At 35.3% G+C, this 20,359-nt stretch overlaps 1 protein-coding gene and 2 long non-coding RNA genes across 4 annotated transcripts in view; all 3 read right to left on the bottom strand.

The window, feature by feature from the left end:
* Window positions 1-20,359, bottom strand: part of LOC309626564 — a 240,657-nt gene that overhangs the window by 81,136 nt on the left and 139,162 nt on the right. The window lies entirely within an intron of this gene.
* LOC309626537 overlaps window positions 1-20,359 on the bottom strand; it is a 124,206-nt gene that overhangs the window by 64,463 nt on the left and 39,384 nt on the right. The window lies entirely within an intron of this gene.
* DPH5 (diphthamide biosynthesis 5) overlaps window positions 1-20,359 on the bottom strand; it is a 58,883-nt gene that overhangs the window by 29,449 nt on the left and 9,075 nt on the right. For both annotated transcript variants that reach the window (XM_082386022.1, XM_082386023.1), the window contains 2 exons: window positions 17,158-17,282; window positions 10,563-10,671 (listed from right to left, as the gene is read on the bottom strand). In XM_082386022.1, coding sequence (XP_082242148.1) covers window positions 10,563-10,671; window positions 17,158-17,282 — 234 coding nt within the window. The remainder of the gene's footprint in view (window positions 1-10,562; window positions 10,672-17,157; window positions 17,283-20,359) is intronic.

Raw genomic sequence — 20,359 nt, 5'->3', positions numbered from 1 at the left:
ACTAGTTCGGTGACTTTCAGGAGGAACCCCCTTGCAAAATGGATATAATAATGATAAACCTAATAATGTGTTTTGTTAAGGATTAAATGACATACTGTATGTAGTGCCTAGTGCCATAGTAAAGACTCAATAAATGTTAGGAATTTGATAATGTAACAACGATAATGTTTATAATGATGATATGAAGATGTTCTAAAATGCTGTGTTGTGCTATGATCCAACTGATCTCCTTACTGGAGTGAGCTCAAAAATATTACCAAACATTTGAAACTATGTTTATGATTTAATTCTGACAAGTTCAATCGTTTACATTCTTAAAAGGATTTTTGGCATCTCTGATCAGATTTTAAAATATTAACATTACTCTATTAAAAAAAACTTTAAAGGAAAACCATTAAAGAAAATTTCATATGCAACCATATATAAGTACTTTAAATATTTTTATACTAAATATTTTTATACTAAAATACTTTTCAATATTTTAAGAGTCATGAAAATATAGTCATGGAGGTAAATTCTTCATTCAAAAAGAAGGGGATAGATGATTTAAAAGAGAATTGAGATGCTAGTCACATACAAACATTAGTTGAAACACTTTATGTAAAAGCCTCTTTCAATTGTCTGATTTGGGGGATTAAAGAAAACCTCACATAAGCACTGCTTCCTAGGACCCTGATTTATAGACTGTAACCATTTCCATGGCTGTGGTACAAACTTCTTCAATGAATTCTGGAACATTATGCAAACAGTTTCACCATTTAGATGTCAGTACCTCAAAGAACAGAAGGGCCAATTCCTTTGTGTTTCACAATTCAAGGACTTACCAGTAAATTACAAAAAGAAACTGGAACAAAATCATACAGTGACGAGAACTGAGGTTACAGAAGCCTAAGCACCTACCATCCTAAAAATGTAAGCCTTTGTGCTTGTGATCATTTTCCCCCAAACCATTATTGATGCAGATCTACATTTAAAGATTACAAAAAGAACTGTTTTCAAAAACAGTAGGTAAATACAGGCTTTTTGTGTGTGTTTTAACCTAGAGTAAGTTACAAGGAAAGCAGTTTATCTAACTTGATGCTGGATCATGTTTTTTATCAACTGAAGACAAAAACTCAATTCAAAATGATTTACTTAATTATATATAAGGCACTAGTTAAGAGTGAAAAGATGCACAAGACAAATATGAGGTAATTAATAATAATAAAAAATTAGATATAGATTGTATAAGAGTTCAGCATTTCCCCCACCGAGAGCGCACCTGAAGGTAACTTCTGAATAGACAGGATATAAGCTGGACCTTAAAGGACGGGTAAGATTTAGCCTGGGGAAGTTGAACATGCAGAAGAATGAGATGATGTGAACAAAGTAACAGAGGTGGGAAATCCTGGGCAGTATTTACAATGGCATTAAGCAAGTATCTAGAAATAAGTATTGCCTCACTTTGCCTCTAACAAGTATCTCTAATTCCTGACACCTTACCAGGTACCAATTCCTGTCAATTCTAGCTCTACAGTTTATCTAGAAACTATTAATTTCTTTTCCCTCTACCTTAGTTTGAGTTCTCAGTACCACCTGCCTGAATGACCTTAATAGTCTTAATTCATCTCGCTGCCAGTATTTCCTTTCTTTCAGAAGCACAGATGCTTTGTAAACTCCATTTTATAATTAGATTTTAATGCTTTGGTATTTTATATTCAAATGAAAATATTTTGTGATTTTTAGGTTAAATAGTATCTTTTCTGGATATGGAAAAATTAGAAAATTTAATTTGCTAAGAACTCTATCAAGCCCATGTATCTTTTATATATGTATATCCTAATCAGATCACTTAAATCTGTGAGGTAAAAGAAAGCTGAGCCAGCAGAGTTGTCAAAAAATGTACCACAAAACCATATAATCAAGAGTTACTAGTTTTTTATATAGAATACTTGCTGTTTTTAATCTTCACATGCATTTTGCTTAACATTGATAAAACACTGACTTTTGCTAACAGTAAGAAAGATTATACACATGGCTACACACTAGGTACACAGATAAAGCTGAATGACTAGACAGAAGAGCAGCTAGATTTATATTTTCACATATAAATGAGAGAACCCACATACAAATTAAGTGAAAGAATTACAATTTAAAGCATACAATTCCAAAGACAAGATCCAACTTGGGGTAGGGGGTGGGGAGGGGGGAATAAATAAATAAGCAATTCAACTCAGCAAATATTTGTCACACATTGATTATATGTGCATGGCACTGCAATAAAGTACCATGGAAGATGTGAAGATAAGTAAATTAAGGAGTTTATAATATGGTAAGCACATAAACATATGCAAGCAACTGAATACTCTTATAGGATAGAGATTTACCAGGATTGTTTGAGTAGGATAACGGCACAATCAGATCTACGATTTAAGCAGAAAACTATAAAGTGGAAGAGAATAATGGGAAGGTGGCTATTAAACTAGTGACTAAAAAAAGGAAATGGAAAGGAAGGAAAAAAATTTTAACCTGCTCATGATTTAACAGGTGGTCAAAAATAATTCCAAAGTGACTAAAAGAACAGAGAACTTATTAGATGAATTCTTCTAAGGTTACATAGTAATGTAGAGCTCTAATACCCTTATTACCTTGTTAAGTGTTCTTTGTACTCGTTAGGTTTTATCATTTCTACAATAGTGCCTGGACAACAATGAAAGCAATTTAATGCTTCTGAAAACTAACAGTAAGAACTACTACAAGGTCAAAAGTGCTGACTATCACAATGAGTGTTGTGTTATTTAAAAAAAAGGAAGGAAATGAGTTCTTATTTTCTGAAAGTAATATACATTTTTTCCCAAAGTAGATATGTATTATATAAACAGAGGAACATATGGCAATAATCAACACGCAACAGTCAGCGAAAGTGGAAGAATTTCATAATGATGAGAAAATTATACAACCTTTTTCCCTGAAGTCAGCCACAACTGATAATGCAGTTTTTAATGCAGAAACCATTGCTACCTGGTTTCAAACTGTCTTATTTATCTTTCCTTTAAAAATGTCTCAAAATCATTTCAGTCACCAAACTTTTACAAAAGAATTAACACATTCTATCACACAAATGGCTAACAATAAATGAAAGTACCATGCAAAAAAATTATTTTAGGATCTGTAATTCTTTTTTAGCCTGTCAGATTCAGGAGAATGTACACACAGTAAGTGCTAAGTAAAAAGACTGAAAGAAAACATACCAAAATGGTAACTATGGTTACCTTCAGGTGGTGAGACCACGGATGCTTTTATTTTCTTCTTTATACTTACTGTATTTTCCTGATTTTCTATGCGTATATATGTCACTTGTTATCACGAAAAAACGTTATTTTGTAAGTGGCTCTTCAAAAGCAGCAACAATAATAAAAGCAATTCTGATTCTGCATGATTAAGCTGCTAAATGCCTAACTTGAAGATTTCGAGAAGAAGGATTTGTTCCTCTTGTCTTTTGTGTACTGAGAAAAATCCCTGACTTTTCATTATCAGGAATGTCTAAATACAACCACCTTGCCTGGCTCTCGACAAATAAATGGATTTTTCTTTGACTAGAAAAATCCTCAAAATACAAATAAGTGTTAGAAATATCTGTTACTTAGGAATTTCAAGTAACATGATTTTAAAGTATACGTGTTTATAACTAATATTTTAATTGCAAAATATCTTAAAATTAACTCAATGAAAATTTGAGTATCTAATATATCTTGGTCTATGTATCCTTTGCCTAAAGCTGGAAAACAGGCCTGCTTTTTTTTTAATAAATCTTTTTTTTTAAATTATTTATTTATTTTTGGCTGCATTGGGTCTTTGTTGTTGCACGTGGGCTTTCTCCAGTTGCTGCGAGCGGGGGCTGCTCTTCGTTGTGGTGTGCGGGCTTCTCATTTTGGTGGCTTCTCTTGTTGCAGAGCACGGGCTTTAGACGCGCAGGCTCAGTAGTTGTGGCACGTGGGGTCAGTAGTTGTGGCTCGCGGGCTCTAGAGCACAGGCTCAGTAGTTGTGGCGCACGGGCTTAGTTGCTCCACAGCATGTGGGATCTTCCCAGACCAGGGCTTGAACCTGTGTCCCCTGCATTGGCAGGTGGATTCTTAACCACTGCGCCACCAGGGAGGTCCCAACAGGCCAGCTTTTTAGCTTCCAAAACTACAGGATATTAGAACTTAGCTAGTTTAGTATTCTTCATACTTTTTAGTGACAAATCTTTTTTCCAAATGAATTCTTACATAGAACATCACTGATGTTAAAAACTGAGTTAAAGATAATGACCTGGCTCCTCAGGGATTTATCCTTTGTGTTTTGGTGTCAATTACTTCATTATCTGCAGAACCCTAAAGCATCTTCATAAATCATGGTGCACTTTGAAAGCCGCTAGTTTTGTCCAACATTCCTCCCTGTTCCCACCTCATCCCCTTGTAGTTAAGAAACTTAAGATCCAGAGCAGTTAGATGACTCCTTAGTTACCACCTGAGCAAAAAGTAAAACCAAAACCTTTTAATTTACAGTTAAACTCTAAACCTTTTCCATTACATCCATTATACCTTTCCTTTACTAATTCTTCCCAATATGTAGTCAGTTTTTACCCAACATACGTATTGTAAGTCTTGTGTTAACTAATCTCTAGATAGCCAAGGTTTCTGTGGTATGTATGTATGGATTCACTCGTGTTTCTGTAATACCTTGCAGATGCCCCAAAGTGCCTCCATGACTCTCTAACTCTACCTTTCTCGCTTTTGGGAATGTCTTTTAACTTCTTGTCCATCTAGAAAACCCCTTAGAATTCCTTTTCTAAACCACTTTATTGAGGTATAATTATCATACCATAACATTCACCCATTCCAAGTGTACATGAAATGATTTTTAGTAAATCTAAGTTGTGCAACCATCACTATATCCAGTTTTAGAGAATTTTTATCACTCCAGATCCCTTATGTCCATTTCTACTTAATCCTTGTTCTCATCCCCAGCCCCAGCCAACCACTAGTTGCTTTCTGTCTCTATAGATTTGCTTTTTCTGGACACTTTATGTAAACGGAATCATAAATTATGTGGTCTTCTATGTCTCACTTCTTTCACTTAACATACATACACTTATTATCTATGCTGGGACTACCAACTGTTCATAAGAAAAAAAGGAGATACTTCAGGGAAACATCATGCCTTTGAGAGTCTGGGAATAAGACAAACCCAATCCTATTCTTCTACATAATCAGTTCTAAGATTGATAATGGTCCTGAAAGCATAGGAAGACTGGCACAGGGTTCTTAGGACAGGAGGCAACTTCTCTAGAAATGACAAGTTAACACAACCAAGCAAAATGAGAAAACACCTGGGCAATGGTTTTCGGAGGGTCCAGCCCCATGGACAAGTCTATGGGGGTAAGGACCATGATAACTGTGGTAGTGAGATGGTAGGATCCATTAGCATACAGAGTCCGTTTCCTTTCCTAGGATTATCAGTAAGGCACAAATGGCTCTCTACATCTCCCTAAATCTCAATTCTCTTAATAGACACTGCTCCTATGTATCTACTTCTTTTAATCGTCTACTGCAACCTACCCTCTCCATGAAGTCCAAGCCCCCATCACCTCTTCTCTAAAAGACTGCAATAAACCTACTAATTGATTTCCTCACTTCTAGTCTTGCCTGGCAGAAATTCAATCTCCACATACCAGCCAGAAATATCTTTTTAAAACACTTACCAGATCAAGTATTTGCTCTGTTTAAATCCCTCTAAAGGCAGTTAGTCTATATCACTTAGAATAAAATCCAAATTCCTGACAGTGTATTAGTCTAGTGGTCCAACCCTACCCACCTATCCAGCCTCAGATCACTCCTCTCCTTGCCTACTACTCTCCAGCAAGCCTTTCTTTGTTTCCTTTAACAAGCCAAGCTCATCTCCGCTTTAGGGTCTTTGTCCAAACTGTTCCTTCTGACTGGGATATAGTTGTTCCTTCTTGATTCATATCTTAAATGTTACCACCCTGAGAGACCTCCCCTGACTACCCAACTACAGTAGTGACCTAGTCACTCTCTAAACTAGCAGTCTACTTGAATTTCTTATACTTGCCACTACCTGACTTTATTTTTTAAATTTGTTATTGCCTCTCTTTCCTACTAGAATGTAAGCTCTTTGAGAGCAGAGACCTTCTTGGTCAGGTTTACCACCATATTCAAAGAAACTCAGTAGGCAAACAATAAGAAGACAAACAGTATTTGTTGAATAAACAGATCACTATTCCGACTAATGATGTCTAACTTGGCAACCTCTAATATACTTTGCATATAACAACAAAACCAAAATTTCATTAGGTATATGGGGTTTGTGGTAAGGAACTGTATTTATGGCATGCCTAGAATAGAATGCATATCAACTGGCTGTGTGTGTATGTGTGTGTGTGTAGAAGTGTTAGTCTATGCAATTACTTACCTTCATAGATACTGATAATCAAGAATCTTCTGTTGGTTAATAAACTACAAAGTTAATAAAAAATACTCAGTGGTCGATTCTGAACTATGCTGCTTTAGAAAACAACAAAAACAAAAAAGATAGTTCAAAAGGAGCTGATAAATGATAGCTAAAAAAATTGTACCCATTCTCAGGTTAGGAATTTCATACTACTCCTCTTTAACCTAAGGTGAAGATGTTGGAAAGTATATACTGTTCAGGTCTGTAACCTTACCCAAGTAGAACTTCTGTTTAACAACTCGATGGCTGTTTTTCAATTCATAGGAAAGCTCTTTCACATAGATGACAGAATGCCTTTCGAAAGTGGTGCCCACTTCCTTTTTAGAAAATTGAGCAAGAGAGCATGGCAAGGTGACCTGTTAACACTCTACATTGAGCAAGCGTATTTCTGGGAACTAAAATCTACTTTTCCAATTCTGCCATACTAAAAGAATGACAGTGCAGTTTTTAACTTTCTAAGAAATTTTTTATCTGTCTAGGTTGATGAATCTCAAAGTGTGGTGCCTGTACCAGCAGCTTCAGCATCACCTGAGAACTTGTCAGAAATGCAAACTCTCAGACCCCTACTCCAGATATACACTGTATCAGAAAATCTGAAGGGAAGGCCCAGGAAACTCTTTAATAATCCCTTTAGGTGATTCTGATGAATACTAAAGTCTGAGAACCACTGGTACAGGTTATTGTTTTTTCCATAAATGCTAGTCCAAAGAGTAAAGAAAAGAAGACTAGCTATTATAAGGAAGGGGACTTGGCCAAAATTTTTGCATTATGCAGGATATTCATATACATTTATTTTAAAATTTAAGTGTGCTATGCATATGATTAATTTTTTAATGTCTTTTATCTTAGAAAGCTATACAAAGGAATCAATAATTACCTCCTTCTCCTGGGATATGAATACCTTGGGTGGTACAAGAATTACACTTTCATAGAGATTTCATAAATACAAAAAACAGAAAATAGAAAGGTACTTCCTGTTTTTCACACTAGTAGTAAGTCATTTCATATCCAGATTAGGGAACAGAACCAAGATGGGGAAACAGCACTTTGTGGCTGCTTAGAGAAATCCCATATAAAACTGAGAGAAAGCTAAATTTAAAATAATAATAATATATGTAAATGTGGATATGATTTTGGGGGCTTATATGTATGGAGACCGTCAATTCTCATAGTAAATTCCCTCTCAAATACCTTCACCCATTTTAAATATGAGAACAATAATACCGTACTTCTTTATCAGTGTAGGGGATCAGAGGGAAAGCGTCACCCTAGTCTAGCTTTACCCAGTCTAGATAACAGATTTACATAATAAAGACAAAGATCTTTTAAAATTTTTATGCCTTATACCCTGAGAAAACCATAATTCAAAAAGAGTCATGTACCACAATGTTCACTGCAGCACTATTTACAATAGCCAGGACATGGAAGCAACCTAAGTGTCCATCGACAGACGAATGGATAAAGAAGATGTGGCACATTTATAAAATGGACTATTACTCAGCCATAAAAAGAAATGAAATTGAGTTATTTGTAGTGAGGTGGATGGACCTAGAGTCTGTCATACAGAGTGAAGAAAGTCAGAAAGAGAAAAACAAATACCGTATGCTAACGCATATATATGGAATCTAAAAAAAAAAAATGGTTCTGATGAACCTAGGGGCAGGACAGCAATAAAGACAAAGACACAGACACAGAGAATGGACTTGAGGACACGGGGAGGGGGAAGGGTAAGCTGGGACAGAGTGAAAGAGTAGCACTGACATATATACACTACCAAATGTAAAATAGAAAGCTAGTGGGAAGCAGCTGCATAGCACAGGGAGATCAGCTCAGTGCTCTGTGACCACCTGGAGGGGTGGGAGGGAGATGCAAGAGGGAGGGGATATGGGGATATACATATGCATATAGCTGATTCACTTTGTTATACAGCAGAAACTAACACAACATTGTAAAGCAATTATACTCCAATAAAGATGTTAAAAAAAATTTTACGCTTAAAAAGCAAAAAACTCTAAATAATAGATTATTAGAAGATAATTTAGAGCAAAATATGATGGAAAGGGGCTAACTAACCTTCTTCACCAGAAATAAAAATTAAACCAATATGAAAAAATATATATAGTCCCTTATATATAGTCCATTAGTTTAAGATTTATATGTCTTCGTCTATCACATAATTTATTCCTCTCTTTTTTTCCTTTCTCCTGGCAATCATTCTTAAATGATTAAAAGAGAGAATGTCTAGAGGAAAGAATATTGGACTGAGAATCACTCAAGAATCTGAGAGTCAAGAATTCAATTTATTCCAACACAGAAATGTTTGGAAAAAATTTTAAGTGTAAAAAAGACTTGAATTGGCAAGGTTTTTTTTAAGTATGCATGTTTTTAGAAGACAAAACAGACAGCAAAGTTCTTTGTCAATTTAGACATAGTCATAACTAAGAGGAAGTAATGAATACTGAAAGGTGAATCATTTATACTTTTTCTCTGGTTCTTCAGAACCAAAGGCAATATTTCTGGGATGCCTGGCCAGGATTAGTCAATTAAAGTAAGCTACTCTTCATAGGTAATACAGAAAATACAGGTCCCTCTAAAGCCACAGACACAGTATTGGGTACCAAGGCTAATGTAGCTTCTTGCTGTAAACAACTATTTCTTTTTTTAATGGATGAATTAAATAGCATTTTATTGATCCTCAGAACAAAAGAAAAGAAAAAGTTGTGTTTTTTGAGATTTCCTATATATACAACTAGCAATTGAATTCAGAGTCTAGGTGATCCACTGGCTGTGAGTTGTCTCTTTGCGCCTAATAATCAGCAGCTCTTATTCTGTGTGGTATCACACCTTTAATTTGGGACACCTAATTAGTGTGTAGAAAATTAAAAACTGCACTTATCAGAATAATCATGCCAGTACTTCATAACTGATAGTAGCTTTTATCCATGGGCTTCACTAAAGCATAGAAGTATTAATTAAATTTTATGGGATTATATTTCCTTTAAAATACATGTGCAGAAAGGATCAAGCTATCTTTATATTTCCCAAGAGATTGGAAATACATAAATGATTCTCAAAAAATCTTTACTATTTTTTCTTTTATTTGATTTTGAGAATATTTGAGAGACTCTTGACTACTTTTCTAATGTACTCTCCATATATATGATCAAAATATTTAAGATTTCATTAAAATAAAATGCCTGTTTCATATTCACAGAGAGGAAACCAACCAATACAGGCCAATAGTTCTCAGTTCATGCTGTCCTTTACTTTGTAAACAGCTATTTTAAATTATGCATTCCAGGAAGATATATGGGAAATACCTATTTCATAGATTCTAAGATGCAAATTTTTTCCTGTTATAATACATCTGAAATAGGAATGTGTCTTAACAATCAATAAAGTCTTAAAACTACTGTTGGCCACAGGCAGTCACAATTGTCATGGATTATATATGTGTGAACATCAGAACACAGATATCAAACTTGTAAAATGAATGTCAGCAGGCTGGAAGAAAATATTAAACACAGTTATGGAGTGCTCCTTTAACTCTTCAGAACCAAGATTTTTGGGTTAAAAACAACTAACTTTACATATTAATAATTGCAAAGCTGGCTTAAAAGCCTAATATCACTGGCTTTTAGCTCTTTCATGGATTATTTTAAGAAATGCTGCATCACTGTGCTCTCAATAGCACAGAAAACAATATTGGGTGGAAAAACATGGGCCTCAGCAATGCAGAGTAAGTCATTTGGAATAATTTAAAAAGGTTTTAGGAATACTTAACCAATTTAATTGGGTTATATTCCCTTTTTTGTACATTACAATTTGGATATAAAATTAAAATCTTTCTCTAGCTAAATTTCAATGATCTATTCCAAAGAGGGGAAAAGAAGTCTAAGCTACGGGAAAATTATTATAAAAAAATCTAGTATTAAAAAACTTAATACACAGTCTTATATAAAATGATAATGTCTTATAATTCATGAAATACAATAAAATCTCTGGAAATTTGTAGAAAACTAAAACATTTTTGCTAAATACCATTAAAAAAACCCGTTCTTTTGTAGTATTACCTGTAAACCGCAGCAGCCTACAGCATTCATTATGGAAGCATTGTGAATAACTCGGTAAGGGATTCCCAGTTTTGTTGCTCTCAGAATAAGATCGCTATGTGTTGTAGCTCTGTAGTGAGAAAAGATCAGGTTGGATTAAACTAACCATGGCTGACTTTTTAAGACAGTAAAGCCACAACATTTCATGAGCTCAAGTCAATCAAAGGGTCAAGGACACTGCTTTCCCTCAAATATTTCGAGGCACCTGCATAACACTTTCATCTGGGCTTTTGGTCAAGAAAAGTGTAAGTTTACACAGGCCCTGTACAATGTTGAACTGCACCTTTAACGCTCTTAAAGCAGCCTTGGCAGCTACAGAAAAAAGGGAACTTTTAACTTTCTCTTTTTGTCCTGTTAACACCTGCAAAAGACATCTGTGGAATATTACTCAGCAACTGAACTCCTGAGTAGCAGTTCTCAAATGTTTTGGTCTTAGGGTCCCTTTAAACTCTTAAAATTTCTGCTACAGAGTTCCAAATTATGGCACTAGACTTCCTCCTTGATTTCTGCTCTATTTTGAAGGCTTTGTTTCTGTATAAGGCACAATTTACAGAACATTTTCACAGCCTGTAGATCAGAGTTCTGACTGATATATTCCTAGTTGGATTTTATCTGTCTAGCAGTCATTTTATTTATAACTGTTTTCAGCCTGGTTGTTACCGTGCATAATTAATATGTGTAAGGGTGTGCCTATTCTGCCTGCTGCCTTCCCTTTTTTGAGATAGATCTAAAGATTATAATTAGATAGATTGGGGTAAAGAGAGAATACATGTAAATATAAATATGGATACTGTGAAACTTAACCCCATATCAATTTAGAACTGCATTATTAAAGGCATTTTTTCCCCCTTGATGAAAACTCCAGGCCCTACTGGGGAAAGCAACATTAGCATGTTTGAGAAACTACATACAAACAAGCAGAACCTGTCAACTGGTCAATCCATACCAAGTAGGAAGATCAAGGGCTTTCACCCCATGAGGCAGTCAGAAACAGATTAAAGAATGCCCACCAGGGAAGTCTGTTTTAAATCACACACGTAAAATACAAACTACTATAAAAATAATCATTAATTTGATTTAAAGTAAGCTTTTAAAAAATAATATAAATGCCAGTTATAAGTTTTTAATATCACTTTCAACAGAATTTCACTATTTAACACTAAGCTAAGGGAAAACTGAATTGGTTACTTGGTGAGCTATTTAAGTAGATGAGCAGAAAGAAAAACTGGTTTAAAATTATTCTCTTTTTATCACAAGTTCATTTAAAACGACCAGATGTGGTTGGTGTACTATGAAGATTTAATGACCTGGCAAAGTGATTTGGTTTTGTGAAACTGATATAAATGTGATTAAATTCGCCTTTCAGATTTCTGCTATGAAAAACTGTGATAAAATTGGTATTTTATCATCACAATTACCTAGATTATATTGCTTCATTAAAAAAAAAAGAAAAGAACTGTACGAACCATGGGCTTAACACCCTTATACTGGGCATTCCTCTAGGTCCGTGGCTCATGAAAATGTTTCACTGTAGTGACTGGGAAAGTGCGTGTGTGCGTGTGCACGCATGTGCACTGCCGTGTGTAAAGACAAATTTATTACTATTTCTGGGCATGTGGCTCTATCTAAAATCATATATACTTATATACACACACATATGGTTCTAGATAGAGCCACATGCCCAGAAATAGTAAATGTTTCTTAATAATATACTTGGAATTGCTCTGAAGGCAATTTCAAAAGAGGAGATTCTAGAATGTTGTGATCAATGGAATCAATAAAATGAAGTTCATAAAGGTGACAATTTGAATGTATAAGGCTTGGTATGTCTATTTTAAATTTTATTTTATAGGAACATTAATTTGCAGAATGGAAGCAATTAAATGATCCACATTAAGGCACATAGGAGACAGGGGAATAAAGGTATATTTGTGTGTGTGTATGTGTGTGCATGTACCATGAACATATTACAGAGCATATTAAAATAGCGAATGGAATAAAAACAGAACCATCTTTAGAAAGAATTTGTTTTTTGTTTTTTAATTTATTTATTTTTGGCTGTGTTGGGTCTTCGTTGTTGCGTGGGCTTTCTCTAGTTGCAGTGAGTGGGGGCTACTCTTTGCTGCAGTGCGTGGGCTCTCATTGCGGTGGCTTCTCTTGTTGCGGAGCACGGGCTCTAGGCACACGGGTTTCAGTAGCTGCAGCACGCGGGCTCAGCAGTTGTGATGCATGGGCTTAGTTACCCCGCAGCATGTGGGATCTTCCCGGACCAGGGATCGAACCCGTGATCCCTGCATTGGCAGGCGGATTCTTAACCACTGCGCCACCAGGGAAGTCCAGAAAGAATCTGTTTAATGATGACCCTGTTCAACTGCTCTTTATGGGGACAGAAAGCTTAAGACTGTCATCTCTCACATGACTGAGTCAGATCTACTGATGCAGTATATTTTTAGAGTCATTTATGTTATTTATGTGATTAACTTCCACATTCCTTTTAATAACCTAGATAAAAAGGCAAAGATGAGAACTACACCAACTGACTTAACTTACTTTCAATTACCTTCTCCATGAATTTAAGATCGCTGGAGACAGATGGTGCTGATGGATGCACAACAGTGTGAATGTTCTTAATGCCACTGAACTGTACACTCAAAAACGGTTAAAATAATAAATTTTTAAATATTTTTAAAATATTAGAATTTTAAAATATTAGAAAATTTTTAAAAATTAGAAAAAAGAATTTAAGATTGAGTAAACAATTTTCCCTTCTTTTTGAAATTTTTATTCAAATAAGTAGAAAGGGGCTTAAAATTAAACAAAATACATTTTTTTGATCATATATATACATGGAAGAATTTCAGTGCCTTGTTGCATTGTGTATTCCCTTCCTGGTTTATCCATTTAATTAATTCAAATTCTAATTCTTCAAGGCCCAATTAAAATTTACACATTCCTTACCACCCTGTCTCCAGCTACTATATCCCAACAGTAATCCAGCGGATAAATGAAAAATAACTACAGTTACAGTAAATATTACATAAATCCAAATACAAGGTTATGTATGATTAGTCACTGACACAGGGAAAATTAACTGGCTAGAAGTTTAAAAAAAAAAAAAAAAGCACTTACTCCTGAATAAAATAAGGGAGGATTCATGGACGAGGTGGCATCTAAGCTGGGTCTTAAAGAATCTACTATTTCACTAAATAGAAACTAGGAAGAACAGTCTGTTTAAGGAAAAAGCACGAGCAAAGACATGGAGAACGAATACTGCAAAACATTTACAAAATGGCAAAGTTATACAATTTGGCTCTACTACAGTCAAAAAGAAGAGTAGCCAAAGGAAGAAGTAGATAAACTGTTAAAAGATTTAAGGCCACGAAGTCACTGAAGGATTCTGAGTAGCGTCACAGCACTTTCTCTGCGCCTCAGTTTTTTCATTTACATTGAAGTTTCCCTTCCACCCCTCCTTCCACCCAACCCCCCCCATCCTACCCCACAATCTTACCCCACAATCTTCAACTATTAAACCAGACCTTGCTCAAGGACCAACTCCTCCATAAAATAAAGCCTTTAAGTTTACACACACTTTTCTATCCTCATCTTCTACTTAACCTTTCAGCAGTACATCAAAGCTGACCACTCTTTCTTTTCTAAAACACTCTGTTTTCTTGGCTTCTGTGACAGCACACTCTATTGGTTTTCCTCCTCCTCTGCTCTTGAGAGACCATGAAATGCCAGTTTCCTAGGGATTGATCATCCTAGGTCTTCTGTTCTTGTTCTTGTTCCTTCCTAATGTGATTCCATCCACTACTCAGGTTTTAAATACCATCTAGATACTGATGACTTCAAAAGTCATATAACCAGGATAAATCCTCCCTTGAGCTCCAGTAGCAGATATCAAATTGTCTATATGACATCCAAAACTTAAAACATTTCCAGAACCAATTCTTGTTTCCCCCAGCCCTTTTTCCTGCTGGTTTTCATCATTTCAAAAAATGGCATCATCAACTACTCAGTTACTAAAGCCAGAATCCTTGAAGACTTACTTCTTTCCTTTTCCTCATCTACTATATACATCGAGCATTTTTCCTTCTAAATTTTTCCCAGTTTGTCTTTTTCTTTCTTCTACCAGAGCTACCCTTGCCTCCCTAAAACCCATTCACTCAAGCATTTAGAGTGATCTTTTAAGAATGTCAATGAGATTGTGATTATTTGCTGCTTATAATCCTCTAAAAGTTTACCACTGTACTTCAAACAAAACCCCTACTCCCTCCAAAGGCTTACATGTCTGGATCCCACCTATCTATTTAACTCCTTCTCAGGTCCCTTTTTCCTTCACTCACTGAGCTCCAACCACTCTGGCCTTTCAGTTCCTTGAATACATTCTTGCTGTTCCCTCTGCTTAGAATGTTCTTCCCTTCTGCTTTTCCTTTTACTTTTTAGATACCTGCTTGAATATCACCTCCACATGAAGGATTTTCCGTATGACCCTGCATAAATAAGTCTGTTCCTGTTAGTCTCTATTTTTTTTTTCCTTTACAGATTTATTGATTTTTTTTAATTTATTATTTTTTCTTCAACTAATGTCAGTCTCCCTTACGAAACTGTAAACCCCATGAGTTATCATCTAATATATATCCAGCACATAGGAATGCCTGTCATGAGATAGGTGCTCAAAAGATATTTGCTGAATGGATGTCAGTCCAAATACACCTGGTCCTCCTTTGTCATGACCTCAGGCAAAATATTAACAATTCTTTCAATTAATATTTAATTGATGCCTACTATAAGCCAAGTATTGTGAAGGAAGCTAGGGAGATAAAAATGTGAAGGACAGCCTACAAATCTAAAGAGTAAACATACAAATAAAAAAATACTTTGTGAAGTAATATATGAAAACTAATATGAATAATATGTCAGCAGTTAGGAAGAGATATAACTTCTGGTTGGGTTAATTAGGAACTATATCACAGAGAATGTGATGTTTGAGTTGGGCTTTGAAAAATGAGTAGGTTTCTGACAGTCACAAATAGGGCAAAGGGCATTACAGATGAGGAAAACAGTTTGAACAAATGTGTGATGGTGAGAAAGCATGACGATCAGGGAAGGGCAAACTGGTTGGCGTGAGTGTGGGTTTCAGTACAAGACCGGCAGGACACCAGTAGAAGAGCAGGCTAGACAGTATTTTTCATGTCTGGCCAAAGATGGAGCTAATAATAGTCTAATTTTGAGCCCGCGTGAGATTTTAAAATTGTGGATCTACAAACATGAATTTGATCACAGCAAAGGTAATGAGTTAAGGATCTACACCTGGACCAGGTAAAAGGCTACTATATTAAATTAGTATAATGAGAGCTTGGATTAGGTAGAATAGTGGCTGCCACAGAGGAAAGGAATGAAAGGATATGAAAAACTTGGTAAAACAAAAGTCAACAGCAGTGCTTCTCAAACTGTGTGAAAGGCCAATATTTTTTAAGTTCTAAATTGTCATGGAACATTAGTTTTGTAAAATGCAAAAAAATTAACTATTAGAAAAATAAAATATAAAATAATACAAAATACAAGCTCCAAATTTTTATTATTAGTTTCAGCAGAGATAAAATTATTTTGTAAAATTGCTATAAAATTTTCTAAATGCTTACTTTCAATTTCTGTAGTTATCTCATCATGGACTGGTAAGTTTGTGGGCTGGCAATAGCCTGCAAATCTCACTTCAAGCAGCATTGGTTTACTGGACTTCATCAGTGACTGGATACCATTTGCAACTAAGTATAATAATGATACATAATCTCTGGCACCTCATATTGATATAAATTACTTTCTTTTTGACAGACACATGCACATGTAACTCCATTGTTTTGAAAAATATCCTTGGTGGTGGGCTCACAGTGATTTAATTGTCCTTATGTTCCTTAAACCTGTGACATAAATCCTGGGTCACCAGCTGGAGAAAAAGAACTGTTCTGTTTGGCTTGACATTAGAGATAGATGATGCTTCACTAGACAAGTATAAGCCCATCTTTTTAGTAATGGGGAAGAACAGAGCTCCCAATGGATATAAGAAATTGAAATCTGAGGCTTGATAAATAATAAATTCAAGGCAAGTAAAGTGACAACAGTATTGCTAAATAGTAGATGATTGAAAAAGAAAAAAAAAAGCCTAGGACAAAGCAAGCAGAAGATACTTGCACTTACCTGCAAAATAAATGGCAGGTACAACTCTTGATAATGTAATATACTTATTTAATAATGATATACTAGTTTAGGTTGATGCCCTAAGTGACTTTCTAAAAAAATAGCTGAAGCAACAATATAAACTTTAGAGTTGACACTTGATAATCAATGTAAGTGATGCATGATGACATGCTTCCCAAATAAATTTTCTTCATTAATATCAAAGATAATGAAAGTTTAAACTACAAAATTTTAGACAGAGCCTAGGCAAACAGTCCCCTATCAGGACCTGGAAGATAAAGTTTTAAATGTAATAAAAGAATTCTTAATGATTAAAAAAGTAAATAAATTAAAACTCAAAATATCTCCTTTGACTTACCCAAATGGATCACCAACTACAAGGAATGCGACATCACTGATATCAGCATCCTTTAAAATATTATTTGCTTCCTGTTCCACTTCTTCTCTATCAGCGAGAATCAATTTTCTTCCATAAAACTCTTCCTATAGATTTAAGTCCAATATAAAAATGAGACACAGGTGACCATTTCAACACACACACACACACACCCCTCTCTCACACACACAAAACAGTCTTTGTCTGGGGCCAGTGCAAATCTTGGCAACCATCCAAACAGAGATCATTGACTACAACTCTTCAATGAGCTAGCCCTCTGTATCATGTTGCAATTAAACTCTGTCTTTGGGGCTATCTTAATATCCCAAGAGGAGGTAGACCTCTTAATACCTCAGGCTCTTTGCATTTTAAATTAACCTCTAAATTTGGGTCTAATAGACCAGGCCAAACATTGTAGGATGAATAGAGAACATGTATGCATGAGCCTGACTTCAGAAACACAGTACTGCAGAATAAATATATTAAACAATAATTATACACATACATGGTAGTTGGGTTTGATTAAATTTTCCTTAGGAAATCTATGGGACCTTGACTAAAAAAAAAGATAATTTCAATGAGAAACAGTAGAAAATTAAGATTTAGTTGTTTACAGAACCAGCAAACATTCCTGCATAATTGCAGGAAAGACTAATTTAAAACTGTATTTCCTAGTTCCTGCTAAAAAAGGCAGAGTTGCAGGAGCAAGAAAAGAATTCTAAATATATAATAAGTCTCCATACAAACTGCTTTGTGAACGAATCCCCAGAAGTTCAACTCTAAAGCACAAACCCAGGAGGCTGACCTTAACTGGAATGGCAGCATGTAAGTAAGAGTGTGCTAGTGGTCACGGGGTAGTGGTTACAACCTATTATGCAAGATCATGAATCTTATAACTGATTTCCTGTGGAGTAACATGTTGAATATAACTCAAATATAGTAAAAGTGGATGCACAGATAAATAATACTATTTCTTACATGCTGAGAAGTTTATTTTTGCCATAAGGATTATATCATACGTCAAAAGTTATAAGGATTGCTGTAATGGAAGAGTATCTGCTACTCAGTAATATTTGTCAAGCAAATGAGTAAATGAACAAATGATTAAGCATTTGAAGATAAAGGCTATAGTTCCAACTGTGATAATTATTTCCTAATACTTAACTAGAATCTGTTCCTCAAATGTGAAAAAAGATTCTTTCCTTTTCTCTGAATATCTTCTTAGAGATAATATTCCAGAAGTTCCCAATGACAATGATGTTTTCATAGATGAAAATGTTTTATTTTCACTTGTACCACATATTTTTTCTTAATCCTTCACTTTTATACATCTTACTTTAATTTTGTAAGCCCAATAAACTTAACAGTTGCAGAGGGGACTTCCCTGGTGGTGCAGTGGTTAAGAATCCACCTGCCAATGCAGGGGACACGGGTTTGATCCCTGGTTAGGGAAGATCCCACATGCCGTGGAGCAACTAAGCCCATGTGCCACAACTACTGAGCCCGTGCTCTAGAGCCTGCGAGCCACAACTACTGAGTCCACGTGCCACAACTACTGAAGCCCGCGCGCCTAGAGACTGTGCTCCGCAACGAGAAGCCACCGCAATGAGAAGCCCGCGCACTGCAACCAAGAGTAGCCTCCGCTCGCCGCAAGTAGAGAAAGCCCGCGTGCAGCAACAAAGACCCAATGCAGCCAAAAACAAAACGAAACAAACAAACAAAAAACAACTGCGGAACATTTATATTCACATATGTAAGAGAACACACATATGATTACTGAAAACTGAAGGAAACAATGTTCTTTTCTGAACTTCTAACATTTCTTAAAAATCAAGGAGTCACGTGTTACAAGGTTAATGCTGGCAGTAATCCTATCCAATATTTTATAAATGACTTAACAACAGAAAACCCACTCTCTCCTCAAGACTTTTATCATGATCACTTCATATTTATTACTTACCCTAACCCAAGAAATATTTCATTATCTAATTGAAACAACAGATTATTTTTTTAAAACATCCTCCTTAAAGAGAAACACACATTAACACCTCAATATAATCAAATGGTTGATCCTCTTTAAAAAGAATGTTTAAAAAAAGGAAGAGATTGCTAAAGCAGAAATAGACTGGTACTACATTATTTTTATCTTAACCACTTATTTATGTATTCGTTCATCCACTCATTTGAAAAATATTTCTGTGTACGACCTCCATGCCAAGCTCTATGCATGATGCGGGAAACTGTGTGAATGAGACACACATGACCTCTGCCCTATAGAGCATAATGTCTAGTGGGGAATTAACTACCACATTATATGTGCTATAGGAACATCAAAGCTAGTCAGGGTCAGGAAAGGAAAATTTAAAAGACAAGCAGCACCATTTAACAAATGATTTTAAATTTATACTATATATTATCCAATGATGGATTAGACAGTTTTCGTACAATCTCAGCTCTAATCTTCTCCATTCGTGAAAATGAAGGTAAAACTCAAAATTCGTTCTTAGTTTTACATTGGTGGGCTTTGTATATCGGGAAGAAAGTAAAAACTAACAGCTAAAATTACTTTTGGGTGTTTCTGGAAGGATACACAAGAAATTAGTAATGATTGCCTCCAGAAGGAAGAACTGGGATAGAAATCTTTTGATGTATATACCTTTTAGTATCTTTTGAGTTTCAAACTATTTAACATATTACCTAGTCAAAAAGTAGAAGAGCAGAGGCTCAAAGTAGCATATGGAAACAAATGCAAGAACAAAATCTTAAAAAGAAAACAAAAACACTAACATTTAAAGTAGGAATGGAAAAGTAAGGAGCTTACAAAGGGGACTGAGAAAAATGGAAAAGCAGGAATAAAACCAATAGAGAGCCATGTCTTGAAAGTCAGTTTCAAGGAATAGTCAACTATGTCAAAAGAAGTAAACCAGACAAGAATTCAAAACCATCCTCTGGAGTTCTTGCTACTAAATAATTGTTCAACAAACAGAAGTATTTCAGAGAAATGGAAGTCAGCTTGTAGGAGTCTTGAGACATAAGGGGACGTGGGGGGACAAGAGAAGTATACTGCTTTTTCAAAAAGCTTTGGAAAAAGGAGAGAGAAACAGAATAATAACTATGGGGAAAAGAGGTTTAAAAAAGGAGAGTTTTCAGAATGGACAATACACTTGATCCTTGAAGAATGCAG

The sequence above is a fragment of the Balaenoptera borealis genome (assembly GCF_965194805.1).
Source record: "Balaenoptera borealis genome assembly, chromosome: 1".
NCBI lineage: Eukaryota > Metazoa > Chordata > Mammalia > Artiodactyla > Balaenopteridae > Balaenoptera > Balaenoptera borealis.
This window is presented reverse-complemented; position numbering and strand designations above follow the sequence as displayed.